Genomic DNA, 13091 nt, shown 5'->3' with positions numbered 1-13091 from the left:
CAGGTCTGCAGGACATACTGTAAGCCAAATAAACTGGGCTTGTTGTTAATACTAAAGAGTATATTTACGTTTTAAACACGTCATATGCAGTTAATCTTGCACAGAATGTTCGTCGGTGTGTGTGTGTGTGTGTGTGTGTGTGTGTGAGAGAGAGAGAGAGAGAGAGAGAGAGAGAGAGAGAGAGAGAGAGGTGACACTTTCCAACTTCCAAGTTTGATGGTTTATTCCGTGACTTGGAAAATGAGATAGTCAAATATAGCTAAGTGTTTATACATGGGGAGATGAAACAGCTAAATGTGGTCATTGCTAATATATTTTCAGCTGATGTGAGGACTGGAGAAGATGAGCTCATTCTACGCTAGTGCTTTAATTATACATCTGCAATTTTTGCATAGATTCCCTGCATATTTGGCAAGCACATTCCCAATGGTAAAATCTTAAATTGTATGAATTACGTCTCGACCAAAGAGGTGAGAATACTCATCTCTGCAAAGCGTTTGGAGAGCGCCGCCTAGTGGATCTTGTGACCTAAGTGCCTTCACAAACATAAAGGCTCTTCCAATTTAAGTAGCCTGTGGCCACAGCTTTTCAGGACCATTGACCGTAGGTAGAACATGTATTTTTCCACAACTACTCAGCATCAAATTATATTTGCTTGAACATCATTTTAATAATCACTCGGTTTATTCAGAGAAAGAAATTAAACCAATAAAAAAACAGCCTGTTACTGTAGCAAGACATTTATCATGGGCCATTAATATGGTGGATTGAAAATTACTCACCCAGGTTCTCTGGACAAGGAAAAAAACATCCCTCATTTGCATCATGTTTTAATGGCGTGCGAGGGTTTGTGGCTTGTGTACTGTAATTTATCTGCATATAGGTTCCCCCAAAAACTCTCAAGCCACTTACAGCTATTAGAGAATTAAGTGGAAAAAAAATATGTGGAATCCAAACAGATCTTTTAGTCACTGCTATCTTTAGCCCATTGCATTAATGTTGTTTGAATAAGCCCAAAGGGTATAATTTGGTTTTTTTGGCAATTAGAGCCGCCCTACCATATAGTTGAATGTCTTGTTTCCCAGCACCTAGTCTAGTTGGGAACTTGTGAGAAGCTTTAGTAAGGATTTAGATTCACGGAGGAAAACATATGTAGCCTACTCATCCAACTATGTTTTTACAACTAAATGAATATATTTAAGGTTCAAAATCAGACTACCTTTTGCCTAGTTACATAGGTTAGTGACATTTCCGCAGTGATTGATTTTTCTTTTTTTGGTGAGGCCAGGAACACAAGCCAGGCTGTTTTCGTTTGTTAATCTGATAACACTACTTTGTTTAATCATGACTCCTGTCCTGTTTAAATCTATTAAAGTGTGGACTTAATTGCGGCCATCTGTCATGTGAAAGCCATCTGTCAATGTGGAGTGCGTTGTGCATAAATGGCTCACTTACACAGTGCCCCCCCCCCCCCCCCCGCCCCATATACACCAACTCAGAAGTGCCAGTCACCAGAGAATGCCAGTCAGCAGTGTGCCTCTTTTCTCTTCAATAACAGGTACAGTCTTGTTAATGCAGTGTTGTCTGTCTGTCTGCCTGTCTGTCAAGATGTGTGTGGCTCTTTCCCCTGCCTCTCTATCCACCAGCTTTACTGTAATATCAACACATCCACATACAGGGGTGTTCCCTGTGAAGATCTACACTGATGTAATACCACTGACATCTGCTGGAATATTTGGGCAATTACACATTGTTGCTATACACACTGTACATCTGATGCAGATAGAAACTATAGATAGAAAAAGACAATACTGAGGTAGTATATCAAGTAATACAACAGCATAAAGTAAAACTGTAACAAACAATGTTCTCCCATCTTGTTCCCTTTGCCATTCTTACAAAGTCATTTTTTTAGATCATTATGAACACATTTGTTTAGAGAGACCAGACCCTCTCAGAATTTTTTCTGTTATAGGTCTTCATAAAGTCAGAGCTTTCTCATCACTATTGTGTATTGCTTGACTACAAGAAATTTCTGTTGCTTACAGAAACAAGCAAAGAAAGAAATAAACAAGCAACCAACCACCCATACAAACAAAGAGACAGACATAAACAATCACATGAACAGATATTTCTCTAGCCAGCAGCATTCAGTAAAATGTGAACAAGTGATACAGTTAAAGCAATACAAAACCGACTTATGGATCCTTCTAGATGGACGCTTGCAATGAAGCAAGCAAGTTGAGTCGGCAGCTGTCTGGACTCTCCGTGAGCAAAGCCAGCCGCCCTCTATGGGGTTGGTTTACGTGATGGTTGCTCCGCCACACCTGCAGATACGGCAGATGCAGTGCCATTGTAATCAGACACTGAAGATAAACTGCCGTTTCACACGCAACCTCACCTCTTTCTTTGCCAGACACCCTCTTACTGTAACATTAAACTAGGCAATGTTTTCCTATGCTGTAGGGGTCAGATGAGTTTTATGTGTTATGAAAATAATAGGCTACGGCATAATGTTATCTGAAAACTAAGTGAACCCAGCGGGAAATGTTTTACCCTAAACAATGAAAACAGTTTTAGGCTAAAACTGTAACTTTAATGGAGTAATGTGCATGCAGCACCATAATCTACTTTGTTCATGCTGACATGTTTTTCTTTTTTCCAAGTTGTAACAACACTCATCTGTCATGACCAAACTGCTTTGCCTCTGAGAAAAGCTGTGCATACTGAATAGCTGTTTTTTCATGGTCATAGTAGACCCATGTGACAGTTGTGGTAGTCCACTTTTATGAGACGAGATGACTTGGATTAGTTCCCTCCTTGTCATCTAGTCATCAGAGGACTGGTCAATAGCTTCTCATCCAGAAGCTGTTGAGAGCATGTCATCCAAGTTGCCACTGTCATGCCAATACATACATACTACTTTATTAAAGGATTACAGAGATAGCCTCGGGAGGCGTTGGTGGGGCTTATCACTGTGAAATAAACAGCTGTCTGTCAGTATTGTTGTTGCCGTTTGATGTCTCAAACCAGTCCTCTGTGGAGTCTGTAGGCTACATAACTATGTACAGAAAAACATCTTACAGTAAAAAAAATAATGTACACACAGACCAATATTCAGAGTACATCAGAACATACGGATTAGTATGATTAGCGCAAGTATTTTCTTCTTTGTTTCTTAATAACTTCTTAATCTCCTCTGTCATTATACATCATTTCCAAGAAATGTGTGGGTAACTGACACATGGCATGCGTGTGCTGCACCTGGTCAAGACGGCTATTGCCTTGAGACAGTCGGAGCTTCAAAGCACACACATTCTCTTATTCATCCCTAGTTTAGTACCTTCATGTGGCTTCAGTATGGCCTAAGAAATGGCCTCTTCTGACCACAGGCAGATGAGCTGAAGAGGATGGGGGAATAATTAACCTGTTGTAACCAAGCCAACGCATGACCCTTATAGGTTAGGTTAACCTACTTAGAATTCAAAATACTCTTGTTCACCTGTCCTTATAATGACCACAGATTGGTAAAAGCTTGCAGAAGTAAGAAACATATCAAATAAATTATAAATGTAATTAAAAATAAATTATATAATGTAATCAAAAATACAATATTGTCCATTTGCTTGTTTGCATGTTGCGCATACTTTCAGAATGAATACTGTATGTTGTGTTCATGTGTCTCACCTTTGATGAATTTGTCTAAAAAATAAAAATAAAAAAGGACTAATGGATAATACAGCACAAATAGCCTATATGGATCATCTTGTTATTATAAAAAAACACATGCTAAATAGAGGTCTAAATGTCTGCAGACAAATCTATTTTACATGTTCCCATTTACAACCAGGTGATCAATATCCTTGATCAGTATTGATCCACACATCTGCTGTGCCTTTGTATCCCCCTTCCTGTCTCTTGTTCTAGCCATCCATGCCGTGAGAGTTTGTGCCTCTGAGCGAAGAGAGAGAACAAGCCTAGTCCGGTGTCTGATAATTGTGTTAATTATGTCTTTAAATGGCCTGCAACTCTCAAGATAAAAACTAGCATGAACCTGAACCTGAAAATAGCATTAAACCAGCTGATTTTGTAATATGATTATTCATGTGAAAGTAACTACACACAACAGACTCCTTCATCTGGCTGCACATAATTTCGCAATCCAAATACATCGATTAAGCAGTTGCTATACAGTATAGGCTTTATCCCAGATATGGGTGCTACCACCATAGAAAAGAGAATAAAAATAAATAAATAAAAAAATAACACAGAAATATTCCCTGTTATAAACAAGCACAATGTAGTTATTTGTAGTGTGATTTAAAGGTAAAAAGACAAGCTCTTATAGCATGATACTAAACCATCCCCACTAACTGAACTACTACATGGGTTATCAGTCAATGTTTGGAGATTTGTATATCATTTTGTTTATAATGTTAGTTACCTTGAAATGAACATTTTCTGACCATATTAGTGATGCTAGTCATAGTTAGCATGTATAATTATGGTAATATTATTTTGGTTACACTTCCTAGGAATTACTATCCCTGGCAGCAAATACGTCTAGATTTCTAGGAATTACAACATTGAAAAAAAAAATATTCTTTCTTTCTTCTTAGAAAACTGTGGAAACTCTGTATTCTTCCACAACTGTAAGATAAAGCTTTCAACACTAGGTGGTACTGTTTTCCAATAAACCACACTGTGTCTGTCCAACATGAACTTCTACTGTAAAAACTGTGTAGGCTAAATGTCTTCTTCTTATGATGATTAAAAAGCTATCTTTGTACTTAACAATTAAAGTTACACTTTCTACATTAATCTGCATAGACACACTCACAAATCCCTTCAGTCATCTACTTACAAGACTATGCAGTTACTTCCAAAACAATTTGATGCCATTTCAGAAGTTTCTTTCTCCATAGGAAAACTTTTTGTGTTAACGCTTTCATTCAGTCTATCCAGTAATGCTGATGCCTATATTCATTGCAATTTTCTTTTATGAATTCGGCCATGATGGAAATGGATGACAGAAAATGTATACTAATCAGTAGTGGCTTTAAGAGCTGAGATGTTGCCGCTGTTATATATTTAATTCAGAAGGATTATTGTCAGAAAATTATTATAAATTTTACTCTGTGTCCACAGCCAAAACATCCTCGCATGCTTAAAGGGGAGCTATTGAGGTCAATGGTTAATAGTTCCTTTTATCTTGATCAGAACAGCGCTGGTCATCAGAATGATTAGAGTGGCCACAGTATAAGCACATGAAGCCAACTGAGACATCACATTTGTGACTGTCAGATCCCTACAGCCAATCAGTAACAATTTCACTGAAATGGGTTTGGTACGTGGCAAATAAGGGTCAGTTATTATGGGCTCCCTGCCAGAAATATTGCTATGATTCAGGATTTAGTGGTGTCTGGAAGTGTTCATTTTAATGTGAATAAAATATTCACACATAAAGTCACACACACACACACACACACACACACACACACACACACACACACACACACATACGTACACAAACCACTATGGCTATGTACTATTGGAAGGGTTCTGTTTTTAAATTAAATAACATTAAACAAAAGCTCCAACATTATTTTTTCTTGATGGAGGATGTTTAGAAAGCTTCTAACACACACACACACACACACACACACACACACACACACACACACACACACACACACACAGGGGAATCAGTGTATCATGCTTATGCTGCTAGAGGCAAAACAACATTAGCCCAGAGCAACAATAAGGGGCCCCGGGGGAAGAGTGAGGATGAGGAGAGGGAAGAGGCAGCAGCTAGCGCTCTTTAAGGAGGACTCAGGGAACTCAAGCTCAGGCCAAATGCCTACTTCTTCACCCCTGCCTGCAGTGTGTTCACATGTGTACTGTAATAACTTCAGACACACACACACACACAGAAAGAGAGAGAGAGAGAGAGAGAGAGAGAGAGAGAATAGGGAATCATAGTTGACAAAACATTTTGAAACTACAACTATAATTTTGATTAAAGTAATAGCTGAAAGAACTAGAAGGATTTAATGCTGCACGTCCAATTAAAGATAAAAAAAAATAACTGGATGGGAAAACTGCAAGTATTTCACATACATATTATGCTGAAAAAGACACAATCTGTTATGTGATTGCTCATTGTATTTGATCTGGTGCAGCTTTGAGCTAATACAAGGTAGGTGTAGGCCTACATTTATTCTCATTTTGGGATTCCAGTGTTGGCCTGTGTAAATGAAAGAAAACAAAATGACTTAATTGTCGGACATTTTAACCTTGCCTATGCAATATATAATAGGCAACCATATGAGGATGGATTATAAGGATAGGGTTGGGATAAAACTGAAGCCTGTGATGGACATTCAAACTTTCCTTTAATGGAGAACTTAGAATGAAATGGTGGACTACAACCATAACTAACTATTTCCTTAGTGGGCATATTCGTGGTTCAGAATACTGTCCTGAGAGTAGGTCTATTCCTTGGAAATACGCAGTTAACGATAATGGACAGGCTACTATAGGCTACTATAATGGGTTCGAATCGTTAGGCCTTACTTTTCAGTGGTTTCAGGTTCTACAAGCGATGTTGTTTCTAGACAAGTGTTCACATTCAAGATACAAAACCTGTGGTGGTGCAATGTGTGTTAAAAATCTGGTTAAAGACAGCACACTTCAGAAAGGCACAGTTTTTAAGTAAATTGAAGTGGACATTTTGGTAGTTTTATTAAATGTAATAGCATTAGGCCTAGCCTACACGAGTGTCGGTCATATACAATAGCCTATCAAACAATTCCATTTTGTCCGCTTCACAAAGTTTTTTTTTTTTTTCCCAGTTGTCATAAACAGCAGGGAGAGACAATTTGGTGTTCGCGGGTTCATATCAATTCGTTTTGACATTGCCAGGTTGTCGGGTGAAAGTAGCCTAATTGTTAAAGACAGTGATAATTAATTAATGTAGATAATTACAAATTACACCAAGTTTCTGACTAGCATTGAACTGTTGGCTACGTAGCGTGTGTCAATATGAAATCTCCCGATCGGGTCGTTTAACTGTATTTCCTTGGTTGTCAGTAGACCCTGCCCTCCATATTTATCACACTATTGACGTGTTGTTAGCAAATGGGAGCAGAAGGGCTGATCTCCAGCCTGAAGAGGTCATTCAGCCTACAGTTGCCACTTGTTGCCAAAACCTTCGGGGCTGGAGGGCTCGCCAGCGTTTAATTTTTTTAAACGAATTATTTCCTCGCTATTATTGACACGAGTATCTCGATGTTAAAACAGGAATACATCCACATCTGACTTTTGAAAAAGGGATACTTTAGAACAGTTGCTTTATATCTGACAGGAGAAGCATGGTTGACAACACCAGCATAGCAACTAAATCTGCTTTGGTAAGCATCTGATTTCCCATTCTTACTGAGACTAACTTTATTGGAATGTTTCGATTAACTCGTTGGTGAAATTATTCACCAAACCTAGTTTGAATGATTTGATACCGACATCCATTTATGATAGTGCATGTCTTTTGTAGCACATTAAACAAGCATACAGCAACGTTGGTTGTTGATAACTATGTTTAACTCCAAAGCGTATTCGATGTCAGCTACCAAGTGCATTGCACGAAACTGTAGGATAGCTTATAGACCATTCGGCGGAATATGTTAAACGTTACCAGAGAGCCGTGTGTGTTATTAAGTGACATTTGGTGCACTTCACACGTTGAAGTGTGAGATAGTTTTAGAACCTACAAGCTAGTATGCTAAGTAACCGAGTGTGTAGCCAAAGCCTAAGCACCACATTAATCGTAATAGATGCAACGGAGGCGGTGGTCGATTAGTGTGCAATTTGAATAATTTCCTTTGAAGATGAATTGGAAGTGATGATAACCTGACTTTTCTGAAATGCAGTCTCCTCTCATGAGTTAGGAGTTAAGAACCCAAGTTGAAAAAGCCAAGTTGCGTCCCTGACATCCGCGTGCGTTTTATCCTTGCGTAATTTAATAGTCTAGTTGGAAAATACGCGCCTGAAAAAAACAAAACGTTTCATGCGATGGTCTAATCATAGTATAATTTGTATCCAAACAGCAAGCCGTGTTCACTTCGGCGAGCAACCATCCTCTGCTGGTTCCATCTTCCACCACCCACAGTCACTTCTCCGGGTCTCAGTCACACCACCATCCGAGCGGCGGTGGAATGAAGCTAGAGGCGGTCATGGAAAACCTCCAGCGGCAGCAGGCTGCCCGCCTGGCTCTGGAAGAGAAGCTTCGTCTAGCAGAAAAAGACAAAGACATCAGGTCTCTGATGGATTCACAAATTCAGCAGCAAGCGTTGGCTTTCCGTCACTATCAGGCAGCGGTGAGAGGTGCTTTCGCTGCCGGAGCACAACTCTCGTCTCCGGGGGCAAGTTCCAGTGACCGGCAACCTGCACACCCCGACCCGCACAGGCTTCCTGAAAGACCTAACGACGACTCCGACGTTGACGATGACCTGGAGGGTGATCGTGGCATGGAAGATGAAGACCGAGATCTTGATGACGAAGATATTGATAACGAGGGGTTCGTAGATGATGATATAGAGAGACCCATGCCCCACTATCTCCCTCGGCACAGCATGCATTCTAATGCGGGACAATCACCAAAGCACTCCGGCGCCAGAGTCCAGCCGTCATTCTCGGCCGCAAGGCAACCCGAGTCTCCCGGTGGAATGGCTCATGCACAATCGCAGCACCATGAGTGGACTTACGAAGAGCAATTCAAACAGGTAAGGTACCGTAATTTGTCAGTAATTCCCCCCAAACTATCATTAAAATCATGCTCGTTTTGCACTACTTGCTATCAGGCTAAACTTTGTTGCATAAGTTGGATACATTTTTATCAGGCTTCAAGTTTTTTTTTGAAGAAGCGTATGCTGTTCTCAACCTGTAGTTTTACAGGATATGACAGTTGCATTTACAAATAGACTATGTCACCAGTGGGGGACGGTAGGCTGCATACACATGTATCTATATTTCCATTTCCTAACAATACATGCTGGAAGTATGTAAAATAAGTTTAGTGTAAAGCAAAGTCCCTAGTTCCTAAGTTCCCAAAGTTCCTAGTTGCCTCTCTCTGTTCTGTCTCACATGTCACACCAGGAGAGTCCATATTTGCCCTATTTACCATTTACCCTATTGTTACCAAAAAAGCCATTATCAGGATGAACTGCCTTCTATGGCTACATAATACAAGTACATAAAACTTTGGGTGATCAGTTACTTCAGTCTGTGCATGTTAGTGTGATCTGGTTGTTCTAACTAATACAAATAACTTTGAGATTAATGCTACATGCAAGTTGTTTGTGTGTATGCTCAATGACAAGCCTTTGCGTCAGCTGAACCTAATAATGAGCAAGCCTAAATGGACAGATCATTTCTTATTTATGATCTATCACTTACAGACATTGCTGAATGTGATCTGTACTTCAGGGACTGCATTAGGCCCTACATTAATGTAACTGAAGGCAGAGAAAATGTTGTCCAAATTAGGTTAATAACCTTGATTGAGATCTAAACAAATGGAAAATGGAGTCATCAGGCTCTCTCAGGTGCTTCAGCAAGGAGCAGAATCTGTATAGAAATCATGTCAAGAGTTGTCGGATTTAATATCTGGGTGGGGAAATTGTTTGTTTTGTCTGTGTTATAACTGATAATAATCTAGTGTTACAATACATGTAATAGTTTTTTTTAAAACATTCTGTCAATATAAGAATAGTACTGTATAGTGTTCAAGTCAATTTCTTGTGTGATAGTGACGAAATTTGAAATATAATTCTTTGCACTTACGGCAGTTGTACACCTATTCTGAGACGTAAAGGGGAATTGTGCATATTTCTTGCCAAGCAGTCTAATTCCCAAATAGTCTAATTCCCAAATGAAGAATTGTCATGCTTCAGTATACATGTCACTGGTGTGCTGTTGCTGAGACATGTTTTTGAATTTTCAAATGATTCCCTTGCTGCCATTCTCGCAAATTGATTCAGTGGACCTAAACACAATGAAAGGATGCTGGTGCCACTTTGGCAGACAGGCTGGAGCCGGTATACGGCGTGTTTTCAAAGTTGCAAAAGAAAACCACATTTAAGGGCAATAAATGGCTTCTCTGAAATAAGAACAAGATGTGGCTTTGGAGAAATAACTAAGCGGACTGGTCATTGCTTTTAAAGCTGAATGTTGGCATGAAGAACTGTTCAATTATCATAATATGACTGCAAATCTTTAGTGATGAAGTCCATGAGCTGGTGACTTTGAAGGTGGTTCAGGGTTCTACTGTGTAGTTTTGGTAATTTGTTTTTACTGCTGTACTGATTGAATGATGCTGGTGAAGTGGTAGTAGTTTTGTGCTCATATGCAGTGAAGTGGTATTCAGTTTCAGCTTTTCTATACACAAACATTGAAGGACTAACATCTGTGTGTATATGCGTAGCAAAAAAAAAACATAGAAAGAGTTTGTATGTTGTCAAAGAAACCGTGAGTAGAGAGGGAAAAAAACACAAGACGTTGCGTAGAGTTTGGCAGGAGTGCAGGATATGCAGGAAACTAGACCTGCTGGCATGTCAGTCTGGCGCGCACCCAAAACATGCCGGGATTTCTCTCTCGCGCTCACTCTCCCCGGCTGCGTCAGTCGGGCTCCGAGCCAAAACATTACGAAATAGCAACAAATCGCACACTTGTACACATGCTGCCGTACAAACCGCTCAGCCGAAAGATGAATCTGAGAAAGGGAAAAAGAAACACACAACACAACAGACGCAAAAAGTACCTTGTCCACATCAGCATGATATAATTTAACTATAACTATATTATTATTATGTAAATATTACTAAATCATATAGTAATACAGTGGGTTTTTTAATTCAGTGTAGTACCTGCACAATATTACATAATATTATGGTGAACCATGGTGGTGTTATAAAAACGCATAATTTGTGGGTCATTGTTGATTTCAACACTACCATAGACAGACAGATTCAGGCTAGTCACAGTAGTCACGGTAGTGAAGGCGGCTCGTTTGTGCTTTTCCCACACCTGTCTCTATAGGGGTCGCTGAGCAACACTGACAGCAGTCCATTGTCTCCTGATAAATCCCATAATAATCACTCTGTGGTACGTTACGGTAAGTGGAGGGGTAAAACTTTATTTATGTCTTTATTGGACAGTGAGTTCCGACTTTTGCCATTGCGTTGGTTGCTCTGAACGTGTCCAAACACTGCAACCGGCCTTGCAGCCATATTTTGGAAACATTAAAAATTCACAGAATGACTTTTCCCCCCATAGGGAGATCAGAGGGTAGGGTTTGGGGGGAAGGGGATTGTTGAATTAGTGGAGGGAAGCGTGTGCATGTCAATGTTTGTGTGCTGTGTGTGTGTGTGTGTGAGAGAGAGAGAGAGAGAGAGTTTGTGTGTGTGTGTGTGTAAGAAAGAGAGAAAGACAGACAGACAGAGAGAGTGTGTGTGTGTGTGTGTGTGTGTGTGTGTGTGTGTCTGAGAGAGTGTGTGTGTTTGTGTGTGTAAGAAAGAGAGAAAGACAGACAGACAGAGAGAGTGTGTGTGTGTGTGTGTGTGTCTGAGAGAGTGTGTGTGTTTGTATGTGTGTGTGTGTGTGTGAGAGAGAGAGAGAGATAGACAGACAGAGAGAGATAGAGAGAGAGAGAGAGAGAGAGAGAGAGAGAGAGAGAGAGAGAGAGCGTGCGTGTGTGTGTGTGTGTGTGTGTGTGTGTACGTACAAGGGTAGGGAGCAGGGGGAGAGTGGAGGTGCATCAGCTCCGGTGTACGGTTTCACTTCAGAAACTTCAATGAAGAAGTTGGCCATGCTCTTCCCTTGCTTGTACTCTCCAAGAGCAAGGAACTATTAACACATTACGTAATCAATTCAATTTAGAGTTTGTGGGACTCCCCCGTTCCTTTCTCTGATAGTAGAGGATGTACTAAAGCAGGGAGCTCTGCAGGCGGTCTGCCTTGGCCCAATTTAATCTTGGAATTTGTCAGATAAGGCAAAACACTTTGAGAAAACAGGGAAATGAGTCAATTGTGAAATCATTGAAAGGAAGACAAAGTATTTCCCCACCCCCACTCCCCAGGAAAGGAAAATAGGCTTGTGGTTAAACAAACATTTTCATTCAGCAGGATGTAAATGCATGCTTTCTTCCCTTCCCTGTTTTTCATGGGGACTCCAGCTCAATTTTTTTTTTTTTTTGTCGAGCGTGATAGTGAGGATGGCTCAAGAGCCATCCTGTAACCTGGGATACGCTGTCAGGTTTGTGTGATATTTTTAAAACAGTCGAGCCAGAGGCGTTCTCAAGTAACCCCACCCTCCCACCCAACCCCCTTCGAATTGGACTCTTTATATGTCTGTAAAGACCTGGTGCTGTCTTTGAAACGGACACACACACAGTTCCTCTCTCTCTCTCTCTCTCTCTCTCTCTCTCTCTCTCTCTCTCTCTCTCTCTCTCTCTCTCTCACACACACACACACACACACACACACACACACACACACACACTCATGCACAGATACACATGCTCACACGGCAACTCCAGTGTCAACATGAGAAATTCCTTTTCTTTTACTGCGCAGCTCCACCCCTCCAGCCCCTTCTGGTTGATTGCACAGCTTTAGGTGTGTGTTTTGCTGGAAATCCATTAAGCCACTCAGCATGCAGTCTGTGTGAAGTTGAAACATATGCATGAAGTAAATTCCCCATATGGTAAAGAGTTTGATTTCAGACCCTAGCATCTCTCTCTCTCTATCTCACTCTCTCTCTGTTTCTCTCTCTCTCTCTTTCTCTCTCTCTCTCTCTCTTGTACGTAGACCAGTATGGCTGCAGCAGCTGCAGATTAGTAAAGAGGACCTGCTCTGTCAATGGAAATGTTTTAATAGCATTCCTGAATGCTTTTACTCTGCCATTCCTGCTTTAAGACGTTTGGGTGGGGGAAGGTGTTACGGAGAGAAACTCTTGGCCAGGCAGGCCCAGTCTGAGACACTGGGAGTCTGGCTATCAGGGTATTACAGGTTTTAATGCTATGTTTGTTGAAGCCT

At 40.5% G+C, this 13091-nt stretch overlaps 1 protein-coding gene across 1 annotated transcript in view; it reads left to right on the top strand.

The window, feature by feature from the left end:
• The first annotated feature begins 6766 nt into the window (after positions 1-6766).
• The window catches only part of arid3c (AT rich interactive domain 3C (BRIGHT-like)), a 60798-nt gene continuing 54473 nt past the window's right edge, over positions 6767-13091 (top strand). Inside the window, exons 1-2 of the mRNA XM_042100079.1 lie at positions 6767-7412; positions 8106-8780. Of these exons, the coding sequence (XP_041956013.1) occupies positions 7374-7412; positions 8106-8780 (714 nt within the window). The 5' untranslated portion in view covers positions 6767-7373. The remainder of the gene's footprint in view (positions 7413-8105; positions 8781-13091) is intronic.

This window comes from Alosa sapidissima, chromosome 8, assembly GCF_018492685.1.
Source record: "Alosa sapidissima isolate fAloSap1 chromosome 8, fAloSap1.pri, whole genome shotgun sequence".
NCBI lineage: Eukaryota > Metazoa > Chordata > Actinopteri > Clupeiformes > Clupeidae > Alosa > Alosa sapidissima.
This window is presented reverse-complemented; position numbering and strand designations above follow the sequence as displayed.